This window comes from Ascaphus truei, unplaced genomic scaffold (genome assembly GCF_040206685.1).
Source record: "Ascaphus truei isolate aAscTru1 unplaced genomic scaffold, aAscTru1.hap1 HAP1_SCAFFOLD_938, whole genome shotgun sequence".
In the NCBI taxonomy this organism is placed as follows: domain Eukaryota; kingdom Metazoa; phylum Chordata; class Amphibia; order Anura; family Ascaphidae; genus Ascaphus; species Ascaphus truei.
Window position 1 is genome coordinate 100,605 of NW_027457277.1, and position 19,368 is coordinate 119,972.

Sequence of the window (19,368 nt, forward strand, 5' to 3'; positions counted from 1 at the left end):
TGAACGTTCTCGCTGCTCGGGTCTCCCCAGCCGCGGGGCACTCCGCGCGTCTGCCACTCCGAAGCCGTTTGTAAGCGTGCCCATGCACGGGGGGTTTGGAGGTGTGTCCTGGCTGCTGGCGGCCGAGCTGGGTGTCCTGTGCGTGCGCTCGCGGGAGGTGTCGGATCGTCGGTGCCCTGCGGCTGGGGAGATCCGAGCAGTGTGGGCGGTTGAGGATGGTAGAGGGCTGCGAGGTGACCTGCGATGTCCCTTTTTAGTTGGCGCCCCCGGGAGAGTGACCAGCCAGGCTGCCCCTTAATCCGGCCCTGTGTGTAACATGTACATTCTTTTATGCATCTTTGAACCCCATTATTGAGTTTCAGAAGTTTTTATTTAAGCATCCAAACATGGGCTAAAACATCAGGGTTTTTCCATATAATGCAGTAATTTCATTGCCTTAATGAAGAGAAACCAATCTGAATCCCAATGTTAGCTGGTTGCGCCCTTGGGCCAGTCCTGTTATCTTTATATGTCTTGGTAACAAACACTAGATCTGTTATGCTGGGATTATATTGTGACTCAAATCTACTATTCGACTAGGTTCAGTGTTGCTGCAATTGAACCATGATAAAGTATTGTTTGAATTTAAAAAACACACATCTTGAGAGCTTCTTCATTTGCTTTTTCCATATCCACTCCTTCTATCTTTGTATTACTCTATCTTTATCTTGTGGATTTGTTGCCATCATCAATTACAAGAATCCAATGATCTGTATATATTAAAAAAAGAATTATAATATATGGTTGTCTACTTAACATCACCATTTTTTGATTGTCTAAGACCCCGGTCCCCATGTGAAACCCGCTCTAAGTCCCAGATCCACTGAACATTTGCTTCATTAGATGGGTACAAATACATGTCCCACCTTTCAGGGATATATCAAATAGTCCACGATCTAGTTCTTTTCTCAATTTATTTAGAGACCAATAGAACACATCTTTACAGCGTCAGTTCAGTTTTTCAGGGATACATATAGAGGTTGTACAGTGGAGAATCTGCAGCTTGGTTAAATGATTCTGGATTCCATACATCCAGGCACAATCTTTTATACACTTATCTTAACCAGCCTTAACATAGCAACCACCTGTTTTTCTCAGTCAGCCAAATCTCCTTAGTTAATCATCAACGATAGAACAAGGTTTCATCATTTAGCAATATTCACTTTGATTTACAAAACTCCCTTGTTCTGTGTCTGTTACCTAATCTTTAAGACCCATCTCTATTGTATTGTTTTACTAACTAACTGTTTCTAACAATACTATATTCCTTATTTTAACTAGTTACATGCTGAATATATATGTATATAGACAATATAGTGTAATTATTATTCAGGCTTGAAATCGTCCTATCTTCATCCACAAAGCTCCGTTATTAACTTAAATTAACGTCTCGATTCATGCTAACGCGGATCTTCAAAGCTCAATAACGCTGCATTAAGTGCAGTTTTTAGCCATAATAAGCCCTTGTGTTACTATAAAGAACGTTAGTGCTAATGTTATGCAAAGAGGCGTTCCCTATAACAGCGCATATCCACAGCGCTCCGTTATAGTTACCGCAGGGATTTATTGTTACGTTAGTTAGGTCAGCGCTAAAGATGGCGTTACTCACATCCAGACCCCGATATTGGGCTGTTACAGGGTCTGGATGAGTGCAAGACCATAGTTAGGTATGATTTAACGATCATATTTTTATATACAGGGTTCTTTTCCTCTCCTGTCTTCTCTGTTTTAACTTAAATTAAACATCTCATCAGGGTCTTTGATGGATCTGGCCAAGACTGTATATGGGATTACTATTACATCAGAAGAAATGGCAACCCCGCACTCAAAAAACAATTTAGTCAGAAATACTTAAAATAGTATATTTTACTAATGCTCAAAGAAATGAGTATAAAAGCTAAATACTGTGCAATTAAAGCATACAGATGATAAAGCAAACAAGCATGGTGTGATCATAAAGGACAAATATACAGGGAAAAATAGGGGGGGGGGGAAGACAAAAATCTCAAGAAAAAATAACACAAAAATATTCAATAACATGTCAAGTGGGGTAACGTTAACGGTTCAGGGTGATGAACCCTTTCTTCTGGCCCAGTCCCACATGCACAGCATGTAGAACTTCCCTCAATCAGATCAAATTGATCTAACAACAAAACAATCAAACAAAGTCCCCCCCCCCCCCCCCTGTTGTATCAAAAGAGTTTGTGCTGATACTTTAGCTCTAGTGCTGCAGGCAGAAGATATCAAGAACAATGGCGTTCCCCGCACGTCTGGCTTGACTACTGCATTTAGATTTGCCCCCTTATCTTTCCCTGTTCGTTTGTCTTTTATGATCACACCATGCGTCTTTGCTCTGTCACCTGTATGCTTTAATTGCACAGTATTTCACTATTATACTCATTTCCATGAGCTTTAGTTAAATATACTATTTGAAGTATTTTTGCCGAAAGTGTTTTTTGAGTGCGGGGTTGCCATTTTTTCTAATATATTACCCTTTTGGAGTTGGTGGGGACTCCTTGTTTCCCTGCACCTTATCTATATTAGCCCAATTGGGTGTAACTATCGATTTTAGGTGGTGCTCTTTGTCTTATTTGTTATGCAATCACTATTACATCAGTTTAGCTAGCCTGCAGTACCCAAGCCAGATCTGCTGTTTGAAAACCACTTACCACTGAGGTATTAAGACTTGACATCACCGGACCTCGCACAGGCAAACACTTATTCGCGCGCTGTTTGCACGCGGATATTAGCAGCAGCACTTCTTCAGGATCAGTGGCAATCTTCACATCGGAAAGTCCTTTTGCCCACGAAGAAGAACTTACCAGCCACATAAACGAAAAGACCACGGTCACAATAAAATCCTGGAGAGAAGCACAAACAAATCATTTTCACATTTTTTGAGTACTCATGAAACCAGCACATTTCTAAAAAAACAGCCATAGTGTTTTGTTTTTTTTAATTAATCCATATTAGAAAAATGTAACATTTCCTCCCAAATTAGAATATTTCAAAAATGTAAAAAAAATATAATTAGAGAATATTTGAAAAATTTGAAAAAAAATGATTTTTTTTTAGAAAAAAAAACAAAAAAAAACAGTGTCAATTTTGCTGTGAAAAAAAAAACATAGCAAATATAGTTTGTACATCAAATTTGGACAATGTTGCTTAAACGTTTGACCCGGACAGTTCCTTCAAAATATTCACCATTTTTTGTTTTGCATTCTTTTGAAAATTCGAAAGCTAAACCCGTGATTTTAAAAACATTCGTCCGCCTCTACTCGTGGATGTTCGTAAGGTAATGATGAATCAAAGTTGTATCCAGGTTTTTCATTCACACTCAAATGCTGCCACGCTTGTCCGGTAACTACAGTACGCCGATTATATGCAACATCCAAAAAAACAAAACCAGAATGGAGATCTGCCTGGAAACTAGAACAAAGGCAAAAAGGGCTCGGCTGTTCTCCCACATTGAACATACAGCAATCTACATGTCCTGAAGTGCTGCACTTGTAACAGTTATATCACAGTGTTTTACCTAAACACGACCACTTTCTGTAATTCAGTTATTTGGTGCCTGTAGCACTTTTTGGGGCGGTTTTGATAAATGGTCTCTGTTGCCGTTTTATATTGAAATAGTAATGTGCTCCTGAGTGCGCAGCTGGGAACGCGAGAAAAGAGAATTTTTAAGTGTCTATTTTTAGAAATGCAGTGGGGGGCCTGGATCCCAGGCGCAGTTGGGACATTTATTTCTTCCGTATTTATGGAGATTGGGTACAGAAATATTCATGTGTTAGCAAAAAGACCAGCACACATTGAATCACCTGATGTATCAATATTATTTTCACTGGGGTAATAGGACTGGTAAAATACAATTGAGATGACTTCTTAACTACACTCTTTTTAACATTTTTTATGTAACAAACAATGATATATTTATAAGTTTCAGCAGGCTACTGTTTATTGTTTGTTCTCACCATATGATTAAACTGATTACCTTTCTACTGGACGTCACACATAATGACTGTACAGGGCTCTTTATAAGCTACTGACATCATGTGTCTGTAATGAAATGAGACCCTCCGTTGACTGGGGTGAAGACAATGCAGGAGTGAGTTCCTTTGTAATCACCTTATTAGTGGCACAATGAATTCTGTTTCACGGCGTGATGCGGAACACAAAGACGGCAGATGATAAGCTATTCACTTCTTTAAAAAGGTGCAGTTCCAATAGGATCTACTTTGAAAGTGAGCTCCTTGCGATACCTTTGAAAGGCGTAATCCAAGCGGGCGATTTCTTTTGCGACTTTAATTTAAAAAAATTTTTAACATTGGAGTTGAAGCAGGGGGTCTCAGGACCTGAACCCCGTTAATTTCGGTTCCGGGGATCCCCTGCTTTCCGAGATTCAGACCTCCGTAGGGGGTGTCGGTATCTCCTGCAAGTTTAAAACTCCTGTGTCACGTGGGTTAATAGGAAGTCGAATCTGATGATGTCATGGCTCCCTATTGGCCCGCGGGGCGCGGGTGCGACTAAACGCCGCCATTACATGAACCCTGCTAATCCATCCACCGGTGCCCCCTACGGAGGTAAGTGTAAACCTCATTTCCACCCCCCCCATATCTCACATAGGGTCTCCTAGGGGAAATACTGTTCTGGCTACATGTCTGGTAACAGGGGCCCTGAGTCTACCGCATGATGGTATAGGGGACGAACAAGACAGGCTTCTGGGGTTGTGCCCAAATTCTACTTACAGGTGCAGCGCCTGCCTCCATCTTGTGCAGCCCCCAGTTGTATGGGGTTAAGTATCTGCAAAAGAACTCTTCCCCCTCCTCCCAATATACTTCAATATCAGGCAGGAGGTATAGGTAAAATGCAGCAGCTCTTTATTTGGTCTCCTTATTCAGCAGCACAGATTACAGCAGGTCTTCTCTCTTAGGATGTCCCTGAACCCAACTCCCAGCCAAGGGCACCGAGAGGGCTTCTAGCTCTGCCCCTATCCTCTGGTAGGATAGGAGGTATGGGTATACCCACACTCCCTGGGGGGAGGCCTCAAGCCTGCCAGAGCCCTGACAGCTTGGTCTGGGTAACCTTGCCTCTCTCACGGTAGGGACAGACTGACTAAATAGGAAGTTGCAGTACAATAAGCAGCTCCAGCAGGCACCGCCCCTGTGTCTCTAATTGGACACAGAGCCTGATGACACTGCCTTCACTGACTCACTGCACTGCATGAAGTGGGGAAATCCCATGATTGCTCCTGGCAAACCTGCCCTTACCCAGGTATTATGCCAGGAGGAGGGCAGACCTATAGCCCAAACCACACAGGGCTACATAAGTATCTCAGGAAGCAGGGGATCAACGGAGCTGAAATGAACGGGGTTCAGCTCCGGAGAACTTCTGCTTCAATCCTATGTTAAAAAAATAACAACAATCGCCACTTGGATTGCCACTTTAAAGTCATTTTTATTTTTCTGTTTTTTTTTTTAATTTGACTTTTTATTTAAAAAGACACAAAACCTGCAGGAAAGTTTACACATTTATTCTCACTTGTTACAATTCACCAGGCGGCACAGAGCTGTGTATCATACAGGATACAAAGGTCCAGATTCACTACGCTCTGTTAACTCCGGGAAAATAATGAGAAAGGGAGAGTAAGACCTAATTAGTAGAGTGAAGCAACATTTCGGGGTAAACATTCAAATTCGTTGTGAAAACGGATTTTTTTTGTTTTTTTATATAACTTTTTTTAATATTTGCCAATTTTTTGGAGTTTAGTTTTTTTTTTAATAAGAATATGCAAAAAATAGCAAATATTCTAAAATGTGACAAATAAAATGAAAATGAGAGAATATTTGAAAATGTGTGAAATAAAAGTAATTGAAACTTCGAGAGTATTTAAAAATTGCTCAAAAATATGGAAAATTAGAGAATATTTGAACATTTGAATTAACATTGTTTCAAAATATTAGAACATTTTGCATAAAAAATAAAACAGCAAATCGAATTTCAACACATTCACCCATCTACACTATTTAGTAGAGGCCCATTTACTTATATACCTAGAAATAGAGATACCTATACTCCACATGGTGGGAGACCTGTGAATACACCTGAGATACTTAAATATCAAAGATATTTTCAAATTAGCTTATATCTTATGTACAGTATCTCAAGTGTTCTCTCTCTCTCTCTCTCTCTCTCTCTCGCAAACTCTCTCTCTGTCTCTCGCTCTCTCACTCTCTCACAGTCTCCCTCTCTGTCTCTCTCTCTCGCAAACTCTCTCTCTGTCTCTCGCTCTTTCTCACTCTCTCACAGTCTCCCTCTCTGTCTCTCACGGTCTCCCTCTCTGTCTCTGTCTCTCACAGTCTCCCTCTCTGTCTCTCACAGTCTCCCTCTCTGTCTCTCACAGTCTCTCACAGTCTCCCTCTCTGTCTCTCACAGTCTCTCACAGTCTCCCTCTCTGTCTCTCACAGTCTCACTCTCTGTCTCTGTCTCTCACAGTCTCCCTCTCTGTCTCTCTCTGTCTCTCACAGTCTCCCTCTCTGTCTCTCACAGTCTCACTCTCTGTCTCTGTCTCTCACAGTCTCCCTCTCTGTCTCTATCTCTCACAGTCTCCCTCTCTGTCTCTCTCTCTCTCTGTCTTTCTCTCTGTCTCTCTCTCTCTCTGTCTCTCTGTCTCTGTGCCTGTCTGTCTCTGTCTCTGCCTCTTTCTCTCCACAATGTTCAGCCCAAACTAAACATCTTTGCACAAATTCTTTGGGCTTAAAAGTTTGAGCTTTTTCAAATTTTGAAAAATGTCTAAAAGAAATATTAGAATTGGAACGTGGGCAAGTTGTCCTATACAGTACTGTATATACTTGTTGCGTATTCGTTGCATATGGTAGGAAGCTGACATGTACAGTATGTATGTCTGTTAAAGGAAGATGAAACATGGAAAAAGTGACAATGTATAATCTCCTGTGCCATCACAAGCCAAGATTTTCTATTGGCTATCATTTTAATATGGTGCCATATACAGCACAGTACAGGATACTTGCTGCAAGAAACATGATAGATATAACTAACTGTAGCAATCAGCCAAGCAAATAACACACGCGCAGTAGAGCACAAAACCAAATGTAACTGCTCAATAGAATAATACTTACCGTAGGGATTTCTTTTTGCTAATTAAAGTCTGTGTTCCAGACTTCTTAAATACATTTTCCCTTTGAACATTTAATATCTCCTTAACATTTTGAACAAGGACATTTTACTTGAATGTTATCATATAAAGTCTCATTATAAAGGGCTATAATTACAGTTTCCAGATCGGTGAAAGTGGCAACATGAATGTGACTTTGGATTAATGGACAGATATATGTACAGAAAAACATCACATTTTACAAGATACAACTAACCTTTCTCTTTCTGACCTAATTCCACTGTACATTACAGGCAAATCATTGTTCCCTTGCAATTCGAAAAAATAGGTAGAATTGTTATTGGTTTATTTTATAGTTCATTCACCCCTATTGGCAATATACTGTGCTTTCACATAATGTACAGATAGCCACTCCTGGACAATGAGGCTCAGAAGTAAGAAGAATGACCATGTATCTGGACAATGGGGCACTGTTGTCTTGACAAGAAGTAAAAAATCTGGCTGACCTACCTTTCTGTCTTAATTTATGTCTATGGATTTAACCACAGTGACTGGTTAGATCAGTGGTGGCCAACTCCAGTGCTCAAGGGCCACCAACAGGTCAGGGGTTGAGGATATCCCTTCTTCAGCAGAAGTGGCTCAAGCAGGGATATCCTCAAAACCTGACCTGTTGGTGGCCCTTGAGGACTGGTGTTGGCCACTCCTGTAATAGTGGGTAGGGACTTCTCAGCACACACACCATTACACAAAAGGACGAAGCTAGAGGAAACCAAACTGTTCCCAGGTTTAAGTTTACATAGAAAAATATTTTAAAATACTCATTGATGTCTTTTTCAATGGAATCAATAACCCCGATTTAACCCTTTGAGAACTGTAGGGGTCGCGGCACCAGTGTGCCACCGCTCCTCTGGCCAGTTGCGTCCATGCAATCGATCACCGTGAGTGATCACATGATTACTGCGACCTGGCTGATGATGGGAACGGAAGTGGAGGAATCTCCTCTTCTGTTCTGTTCCGATGAGAACGCGCTCAGCGCTCCACGGGAAACGAGCGAACAGCCCACGGAGTAAGTACTGTGTGATGGGGCCCCTGGAGGGCCAGGCCTCGTGACATGGTAGCTACTTCACCGGGCGCTCAAGGGGCTAAATCAATACATGACACTGTCATTAGTTCATTGTGATCATAAGTGGGATGTCACCGAATGATGTTAATGACATAAGAAAAAACTTGAGGAACCACAGTGATCTCTAGATGAGCCCTTGGGTGTTGTTGCTTTTTTGCTTTTACAGTATTCTTTATGCAGGTAGTTTTGACTTCGTACCCAACATCACCTTATTGTATCTGGTTATCCGATGTATGACTTCTACCACTTAAATGTCTGATTCTGACAGTCAGTCAGGTACTGGACTCCCAGCCAAAGTAGAATCCCTCCTCTACACCTTACATGCTGCCAAGGCAATCCATAACTAGAGAGCGTCACTTACATGTTATTGACTCATGCTTTAGAAAAGCGGAGAAATATGGAAGAACATCTATTTTGAATAAAGAATGTTTTAATTGATAACATGCTATTTTATGGAGAGTTGATTAGAGATGGGTAGCATTTTTTTGTTGCGGATTTGGATCTGCTTTTCCGGATTTTGTTTTTTCTATCACTGACAATCCACATGGCAGATTAATAATCTGCGGTCAGATTGTTATTAATCTGCACTCAGATTAAATCCAAGGAGAGAGATAGAGAGAGTGCAAGGGAGAGAGCGCGAATGAGAGAGCGCGAGGGAGAGAGCGAATGATAGATCGAGGGAAAGAGAGAGAATATTTTTAACAATCCTAGTTCGGTTTTCGGATTCAATATGGAATCTGAGGGCGGATTCTTAAAAATCTACCTGGGCTGTATCCAATGGGGGATTCAGATGAATCTGCATGGATTGTTTAATACGCAATCAACAGATGGATTTTACCCAATGAAACGGATTTTGAAGGGAAATCCCGGGATATTCCAGAGAACACATTTTGACAGTTCCGCCCTCCTGTAGAGTGGATTTCATTTTAATATTACCATTATTTTAATTCATATTTGGCTCTTCAACAACAGAGTTGTGGGACCCACATTCGCTGTATGAGTTAACATAAACAGCCTCTGATTTTATGGTACGTGTCCAAGTGTGTGACCTACATCTTGTCTTTCTCACTGTTGGGTTTTAAAATGAGAGAGAGAAAAAAAGAATAAGAGGAAGTGAATTTGAAAAGGTCATGTCTAAAGAGGATTTATTCCAATGTCACATCAACTGGCTGTTCCCTTGGTAACCACTATATATTTTGCCCAGGGGAGACCCATGTCTGCAACTTTATAATTCCTTCGAAAAGTATTGGCATCGGTTTGTTTATAACTTGAATGCAATATTCTGCATATTAAGATACAGAAAAATATGCCTAGGGACAGAGGACATTGCAATGACAAACTCCAAAAAACTGCTGCAACCTTCACTGGATTGAGTCTAAAGCAGCAATTCACTCAGAAAGCCTACTTGAGTTTAACTCATACAATGTTAGTACTGTAGTGCCAACGATTATTCTAAAACAAACCTGGGGCAATCTCCAAAAAGACCCAGGTACATGCTTGGTACATGCTGCAACATTTCACACATTTCTGCAGACAGATTAATGGCCCATCGGATTAACAGCAGGGGACCCTGGCAGTCCCATTCAAACTGCCAGGAACCCCTGCTGTGTTAATCCGATGGGCCATTAGCCTCTGCAGAAATGTCACTGAAATGTACCCAGCATGTACCCAGCGTGTACCTGGCAAGTTTAAGGCAAGTTTTAGAATACTCGTTGGCTCGTCTGTCTCTTGGCCCTGGATTTTTTGTTTTGTTAAGTTTTTTAGTGATGGAAAATCACAATTGTCCTACATTTGTATTATCTATATGTGGTAAGAAAGGAGGGAGAGGGAGTAGGGGGTATGGTACCTTTTATTGAACCAACAAGTAGTTGAAATGTTTCGAAACTCTCAGAGTTCTTCATCGATGAATGAGGTTGGAAAGCCTGTAACATTTCAACGACTTCTTGATACAATACAAGGTATCATACCCCCTACTTCCTTTCCCTCCTTTGTTACTCCATGGAAGAAAGGAACAACACAGCCCCCCACACTTCTTTGCTTCGTATATGGTAACCTTTAACCCCCAATACACTTAATAATTCCAACGCTTACACTGTATCTCCCGAACAGAGAATCGGATTTTAAAGATTAAAACAGCGTTGGAAAAGGCAAGAAGTAATCTCTTAAAGCAAGTTAAAAAAAAGGAAAATGCAAAAAGAACGGCAATCAGCACGGACTGCCACTTTAAAGCAGGGATATCCGTAAACCCTGACCTGTTGATGGCCCTTGAGATCTGGAGTTGGCCACAGTCAACAACTGACCCATTGATTGAGCCCCCTGTGCTGAAGCAGGGATATCCTGACAACCTGACCTGTTGGTGGCCCTTGAGGACTGGAGTTGGCCACCCCAGATATAAAGGTATCAAATACAACAGAAATGTTTTCTTATACAGTATATATCTGGACTGAACTACCCCAACTACCACATTATTTCCGCGAAATCAATGTTTAATACAACTGAAAGAAAAGACTTACAATTAGAGGACCCCTGTTGTTTTCCCGATACTTATTCTGGAAGAAAATGTAGACAACGGTTGCTGCCAGGGAATACAGGAAGGCGAAGACAGCAACTGTGACAAAGAACTCAGCCGGCGATGAGAAGTCTCCTATTAATGAGAGCGATTCTCGCCGCTTCCCTCCGTCACATGTGGGCGCATCGAAATTTACCTGGTGCAACCTGAAATAGATCCAAAAGATAATGGTTCATTTTGTTTTACAACAGAAGACTCCCACGTCATGAAAAGTTGTTTATGAAGAGTTAATTGATGACTTGCCCACAAATACACTAATTAGCAAGAGTCTTGACCATATTTAGACGGGTCATACAGTAGAGATGCGCGAATCCGCACAAATCTGTTTACACAGGTTTTTTTGGCACCCCCCCCCCCAAAAAATCCATCCGCAAACAGATTTGGGCGGATTCATCAAAAACCGCCATTGGATAGAATCCGCGGACAGATTTGTAGAATACAATCCTTTGGCGGATTCTTAAGAGTCCACCAATGGATCCGTGGATTGGATGCTACAAAACCGCCCACAGGTTGCAGAATCCGCGACGTTTATTGGTAATAATAATACAAAAGCCGCAAAATGCGAATCACCCTTTTTGAGATTGATCGGTTGAAATCTGTGGACCAAAGGAACCAGCCAATCCGCGGTGGACCCAAATTTACCAAAAATAAAATGTGCCCCTCTCTATTGGACAGGCTCAGCATGAGAAGCATTTCTGGAGATACTTAGCTCTGTAGTAGGTTCCGGTAGCCGCTCTGGCTGAGCTAACGGTATAGAAAAAACTAGGCGCTTACCTCGAGTTATAAACAAAAGTGTGCTTACAGTGAAGCGGTCAAATCAACAATGGCTCTCTAGCAGATGCTCTGAGCCAACTATAGAATCCCTTCTGCTTCAACCCCAGAAAAAAGGGTTAATCCAGAGCCCTTAAAGAGACATGAAAACAAACAAGCAATGGGGGAGCATGGGATTAGAGAAGCATATATAATGACGATAAAATGTTGACAGTAGTTCCAAAGGTAAGGTGAGGTAGGGGGTAGGCTATATATACTAAGGTACTTACACGGCCATGTGTAAGCAGACACAATAAATGGTAGCTTTCTTAAGGCGAACTTCGCCTCTCCCAGCAATAGTGGATGAAGACTGGTAGGGTTATAGGGAATATATATATATATCTGTACTCACACGGCCCAGTGTGAGCAGTTGCAGAGGGTTGGTTGCTTTGGGGTTAAATTTAACCCATCCACATCTGTTGGCCGCGCAATGGGGGCTGTCCTCAAACTTCAGGTCAGCGTAGGACTCAATCCCCAGTTCCAGGCGTCAGGCAGGGTCTCCCCCCAGGTGTTATGATGTGTGGGGGGGAGGGGGGTGGAAGCAAGTGAGGCACGATTTTAGTTGAGTGAATTCAGAAAATACATTTATTATTTAAAACAACAACGGGACTCACATACATAAAGGATGGACCCCTGGCCTCCTCACGCAGTCCAGGATCGGGTGTTAAGCAGCTGTTTGCGCCAGTCCTGCGTCCGGGATACAGGAAGAAAAAACTGTCCTGCTGGGCTGCAAAGAATCATTTGAGCCTGAGGAAGCCGATGCGTCGGCGAAACGCGTTGCTCTAATCATCAGCTGAATTTGACCCACGGAGGCTTCCGTAGCCAGATCGCAGAGCAGCCTTTGCAGCCCAGCAGGACAGTTTTTTCTTCCTGTATCCCGGACGCGGGACTGGCGCAAACAGCTGCTTAACACCCGATCCTAGACTGCGTGAGGAGGCCAGGGGTCCATCCTTTATGTATGTGAGTCCCGTTGTTGTTTTAAATAATAAATGTATTTTCTGAATTCACTCAACTAAAATCGTGCCTCACTTGCTTCCACCCCCCTCCCCCCCACACATCATAACACCTGGGGGGAGACCCTGCCTGACGCCTGGAACTGGGGATTGACTCCTATGCTGACCTGAAGTTTGAGGACAGCCCCCATTGCGCGGCCAACAGATGTGGATGAGTTAAATTTAACCCCAAAGCAACCAACCCTCTGCAACTGCTCACACTGGGCCGTGTGAGTACAGATATATATATATTCCCTATAACCCTACCAGTCTTCATCCACTATTGCTGGGAGAGGCGAAGTTCGCCTTAAGAAAGCTACCATTTATTGTGTCTGCTTACACATGGCCGTGTAAGTACCTTAGTATATATAGCCTACCCCCTACCTCACCTTACCTTTGGAACTACTGTCAACATTTTATCGTCATTATATATGCTTCTCTAATCCCATGCTCCCCCATTGCTCTGGCTGAGCTAGCTGGGCTTTAAAGTTTAAAGCTCCCGTGTCACGCTGGCCAATAGGAAGCCGAACCTCATGACTACATATGTTCTTATTGGACACGAAGGCACGGGACAGCTTGTGAAGTATTTCGCAGGGGAAAACCCCCCACACATTTCCCCCTGATTCACAGAAGATTTGCACATTTCCAAACACAAGTACATTATTTAACCTGACATCGAAATGTGAGGTCGATTAGGACTGTGATCAGTCTAATTACTAGAGGAAAGAATGTATAATAACAATAATAGCGCAATCATTGTTATTAATAGTAATTCTAACTGTATGTATATGAAAACTAATATTCCAAAGTGTATACAGCCAACACGTCTCCTTAAAAAATATCAGGATTTCTAAAGCAGCGCTCTGTGCCACGTGTGCTGTTGGTTGCATCGTGGTGGCTTGTTAATTGGAGGATATTGACATTTTCGTACTCGGGGAATATTTAAATCTTCACAATTATGGGTTCATTGTTAAAGAGAAGTGGTCACGAGAGCACATATGTACCGTAGCGTCCACATCTAACACTTTGCAGTTTGCTGCAGGGTTAGAAAACTTGCAATCTGGAACAAAGTAGTTGTAAGCTCAGCAATAATTCCCTAGGAGACCATTATAGGGCTGCTAGGAGTTACAGCCGGGCGATGCTGGGAGTTACAGCCGGGCGATGCTGGGAGTTACAGCCGGGCGATGCTGGGAGTTACAGCCGGGCGATGCTGGGAGTTACAGCCGGGCGATGCTGGGAGTTACAGCCGGGCGATGCTGGGAGTTACAGCCGGGCGATGCTGGGAGTTACAGCCGGGCGATGCTGGGAGTTACAGCCGGGCGATGCTGGGAGTTACAGCCGGGCGATGCTGGGAGTTACAGCCGGGCGATGCTGGGAGTTACAGCCGGGCGATGCTGGGAGTTACAGCCGGGCGATGCTGGGAGTTACAGCCGGGCGATGCTGGGAGTTACAGCCGGGCGATGCTGGGAGTTACAGCCGGGCGATGCTGGGAGCTACAGCCGGGCGATGCTGGGAGCTACAGCCGGGCGATGCTGGGAGCTACAGCCGGCCGATGCTGGGAGCTACAGCCGGCCGATGCTGGGAGCTACAGCCGGCCGATGCTGGGAGCTACAGCCGGCCGATGCTGGGAGCTACAGCCGGCCGATGCTGGGAGTTACAGCCGGGCGATGCTGGGAGTTACAGCCGGGCGATGCTGGGAGTTACAGCCGGGCGATGCTGGGAGTTACAGCCGGGCGATGCTGGGAGTTACAGCCGGGCGATGCTGGGAGTTACAGCCGGGCGATGCTGGGAGTTACAGCCGGGCGATGCTGGGAGTTACAGCCGGGCGATGCTGGGAGTTACTGCCGGGCGATGCTGGGAGTTACAGCCGGGCGATGCTGGGAGTTACAGCCGGGCGATGCTGGGAGTTACAGCCGGGTGATGCTGGGAGTTACAGCCGGGCGATGCTGGGAGTTACAGCCGGGCGATGCTGGGAGTTACAGCCGGGCGATGCTGGGAGTTACAGCCGGGCGATAGGCAGATCGAACAGTCCCCCAACCGTCCTAGAGAAACCAAAGCTCCCTAGCCTAGCTCATCAGTTTTAGGCCGCCACACCAAGAGCCTAACCGACCCAGCCCTCGCACCCCACTTTCTGCCATGCCTCACCCCCCCCTCTTTATGTCGCACAAACTAATTCGCTTACGTGCAATGCCTCCAAACAATGCCAACGTAAATGTTGCATCAAACAGCTTTGCCTCAAATTGGGATAAACAAGCTCTGCCGATTGCCTGAAACAGACCCTCCTGTCTAGTGGAGTGACCGGCTTCCTGACATACTTACCTGCTTAAGCCGTCTTCAAACCCCGTCGCCTAAGGGGCTCAAGCCTGCATTTTTATGCATTTTTCAAGAAAATTGCATATTTGTGAAACCACCTGCGGAGAATTCTGAGCTGTTTCTTTGGACTCACTGCTGAAGTTGTGAAACTAAGGGCGATGTATGTCACAAATTGTAGCATTTCACCAAAAATTAAATACATTTTCAGTTTGTGTCACTTTGGGGGGAGGATTTTGGATCAGCTTGGAGCAATACTATAAAAAAGATGCCTCAAAGTCTGCGTCAGTGAATGGGGCAGGTTTAAATCGATGAAATCTATCAGATCTAAGCTGGCAGTAACTTTCGTGCAAATCGTTATCTGGTATAAGAAACGGAAATTGGCTAAAAAGGATATATCCATATCATGGAGTCCCTAATGACTGATATTCATTGACTATACACATCAGTTTTTCTCCCTCATGGAAATCTGTACATGAGTTACACCACTGTAAATACTTTATACTGTACAGAGCATTTTCAGCAGTTGCTTTTAAAACATACTTGAACTCCCTTCCAATTAGTTACAATCGAAAAATATAGAGAAGAAAACAGCTCTGTGCTGCTTCATCTGATATCAGACTCTGACCTCTCTGTCTTTGGTTTATTGATGCTTTTAATACAAATAAAAAATAAACAGATAATGGAGACCTTGCTTTGAACAATGTTCTTCTTAATATTGATGTTATTAATTTTTCATGCATCAGTCTGAGTTCTGCATCACCCTCTTGCATTTATTTTAGTAGAAATTCAATAAGCTCAGAAATTTAAAAGCAAAGGTGCTTCACAAAAAACTTCCCCCCAACAATGTGTTCATCGATTGATGGACGTATATAAACAGCTATTAACCCAATGACAATTACCCCAATTAAGAAAATAATGCAGTTGCTTTTTCAAGTATAGTATCTTAATATCCTTCCTGAGATTTGGATATACTGTAAGGTACTCAACTGGTTCTCATACAAAACACTGGAAAGCAGAACATTTCAACAAAGTGTAATATTTGTACATGGATTAAAAAGACGCCATTTTTTTTTTGCCTTAAAGCTGATTATTATTTATATTTAATTTGGATGTTTGCCCAATATTATACATCACAACATATGAAGTATCCACAATGGATTGCAGTAAATATTACACAAATTGTGCCTAAAAATTCCTAAACAATATGCATTAGACCAGGGGAGCGCAATCTTTTTCTCCGGCGCCCCAACCAGCTGTCCCCCTCTCCGTGCCCCCCAGCCCCCATAACTTGGCAACGCAGCCTCACATGACCCCACGCTTTGCCATGGCGATGCGTCTCCAGAAGCCGCCTGAACCAAGGTAAGTAAAGTTTACAGAGGCCTTCTCCGCTTCCCTGGCATTTAATTTAAGTGCATTTGGGAAGCACGCGGGTCCCCCACAGATAATCTCCAGTTTGCGCACCCTTGCATTAGACTGCTGTTTTTCTTAAAGTACAGGGGTGGGAGTTTGGGTGGGGGGTGGAGAGGTGGTGGTGTGAGGGGGTAGAGAGAAGTGGAGGAGAGAGAGTTAGGGTTGTGGGAGAGAGGTGGGGGGAGATTTGTGAGGGGAAGAGATAGGTGGGGGAAGAGGGGTGGGGTATTGAGAGGTGTGGGTGTGAGGGGGGAAAGAGAGATGGGGGTATGAGCGGGAAAGAAGAGGGTCGAGAGAGTGTTGTGAGCGTGGGTGGGGGACGAGAAAAAGAGTTGGGGGTGTGAGTGGGGGAGAGAGGTGGGGGTGTGGGGCGGGAGATAGACGGGTGTGGGGGGGTTTGAGAGGTGAGGTGTTGGAGGGGAAATAGAGGTGGGGGTGTGAGAGATAGAGGGGGGTCTCACATGGTTGACAACATGAGGGGGGGGGGGTGGAGGCACGGCCCATTGGACATTCTAGTCCGGGGCCCCAGGAAAACTCTCTGCAGCTCTGAGTACCAACACCATTTATTTATTTGACCAAAAAAGCCCTGTTTAAGCATAATGTTTAAATAGAGAATAGCATGTCAACAGTTTAAGTGAAAGTTCATGAACATTTTCTTAATGTCAGAATCCAGATAAATGGAATAATAACAGCGGTATAAAAGGAATAATAACAGCAGTATAAAAGGAATAATAACAGCAGTATAAAAGGAATAATAATAGCAGTATAAATGGAATAATAAATACAGTATCTAGATGCTAATGGGAGTGTGCATATATTATTAATGTGAAAACTCAATTTATCAGCTTCTTGCAAAACAGCTCTCTTGTTAAGCAGACCACTTAGATGTTCTGGTACATTATTTTTAATTGGATTATATAAAGAGTCATCTGATCATTAAGTTTTTAAACATTATATAGTAAACCTGCTTTATGTGCTGCCGAGAGATAAATGAGGCGAAAAAGAATCAACAACTTGTACTTTACCCCTAAAGACGGGCGAACCAATCAGTTTTCTGGATTTTCTCGCGTTTTCCTCCCAAAATCTGCTGTGTAAAATCCGTGGACGGTTTTAATCCGCGTGGATTCATCATAAACCGCCTTGGATACAACCCGTGGGTGGATTCTTAAGAAAATGCCAACGGATTGCTGAGTTCGAGGACTGGGTTCTACAAACCCGCCCACGAGTTGCGGGATCCGCAGAGCGTATTGGTAATAATAATGAAAAAATCCACAAAACGTGAATTGCCCTTTTTTAGTTGATCCGCGGAAATCCGCGGCCCAAAGGGACAGGGCCGATCCAAATTAGCCCCCCAAAATGCACCCATCTCTATTTACCACTTGAAACTAATGTTCAATGGCAGCTTCTTCACATTGTATGATCAACAGTGGTCCAGTAAATGTTTTCCATGCTCCACTTCTTCTACATGCTTCTGTTATAAACAGAAAAACAGGTCTCATGACTAATATCTAAAAAACAGCCGGCAGAGATCATTTATGAAACTCTCCAGCCCTTTTATCCCTTGTACCCAATTTTCCAACTCTATCTGTCCATGAAATGTCTGTGAACTGACTGTATAATCCTGTTCTTTTAATGTAACCAAGTATTGTTATAACTCTGTGCCCAGGACACACTTGAAAACGAGAGGTAACTCTCAATGTATCACTTCCTGGTAACACATTTTATAAATAAATAAATATGTTTGATGTAATCGCTTTGTAGTTTTGACAGCTTAGTTCCAGGCGACACGAAATAAAGCTCGGCACAAGGTAAGATAATTGTGCCAGTGGCTCCCACCCAGTGGTTTTGTACATCTCCGAGGTCCCTTTTGTGCCAGACTACAGCTCATTATATCTGGAGATGTGTGAAACTTTCACACAGATTTACAAAACTGGCATGCAGGTTAATGACGCTTTGGCCAAGGGGTTTAACTAAATGACCAAGAAAATATTATTATTGAAATATTTAACTTGATACTTACTAACATATATGTTTTGTGAGTTGGACGTAGCATTGGGCTCCCCTGTCTTTTGTTGCAGTGTTTCTGCCACTCATGATTCGCATCACATTTTTACATGCAGCTAATTATGCCCCATAAATTCTTGTGAGAAAATTGCCCTCTTTAGCAACCTTTTTTAAATGTTTGTTGTAAATACCATATATAGGGCAGAGTAAAGAGTACTTCAGTATTAGGTGACACCTTTTTAATTTGGACTAATAGTTGATATTACAAGGAGAAGCTCTCGAGAGCTCTACTCTATTCCTCAGGCCAAGCAATGCCGACTTGCAGAGATTCCATGAGGTTAATACAGAAGAAGCCTCGAGCCCATCAGCAACAGGCTGCCAGGCTCCCCCTACCTTCTCCATCCTGTGTGTTTGGGTGGGATATGTAGATCCTGTGCAGGGGCAGCAAGTCAGTCTGCACCCTACCAGGAAAGTTATCAGTCTGGAGCTATCAGGGTTTGTAGCTTCAGCAGTTCGTGGGGGCTGACGGGCCAGACTAGCTCTGCACTGACGCAGTGGAGGTGCTGGAATGGCCCGTGCGCAGAGCTCGCGGCTGTCACCAGGGCTGCAAGAGCGATGGAGGCAGTTTGAGACTTGGCTGCCGCCGGACGGAGGTGCTGCAATGCCTCTGGGTCCTGGAAGCGCTGGTGCCAGGTCGCACACGGCTGGGGGGGTAAGTGGAGGGCCTTGCCCCCTGTGTAATATGGATGGTTCGCCCCCCCCCTTCTCCTTACTGGGATGGGGGGCGGAGGAAGCCTCTACTTGAGCAGAGCCCCCACTGAAATGGGCTGGGGGAGGGGGCATACGCCGCCACTTCTGCCCCCACTGAGATCGATGGCAGCTCCATTGCAGGCTCCAAGGTTATGTAAAAACCAAGATAACAATCGAAGGCAAATGATGTAGAGAAGGGATGGCAGGGGGAGTAGTAACCAGT

At 43.7% G+C, this 19,368-nt stretch overlaps 1 protein-coding gene across 2 annotated transcripts in view; it reads right to left on the reverse strand.

Moving 5' to 3' along the window:
• The window catches only part of SYNPR (synaptoporin), a 42,643-nt gene that overhangs the window by 6,387 nt on the left and 16,888 nt on the right, over positions 1 to 19,368 (reverse strand). For both annotated transcript variants that reach the window (XM_075585116.1, XM_075585117.1), the window contains exons 3-4: positions 10,811 to 11,012; positions 2,709 to 2,900 (exon numbers count right to left, since the gene is read on the reverse strand). In XM_075585116.1, the coding sequence (XP_075441231.1) occupies positions 2,709 to 2,900; positions 10,811 to 11,012 (394 nt within the window). The remainder of the gene's footprint in view (positions 1 to 2,708; positions 2,901 to 10,810; positions 11,013 to 19,368) is intronic.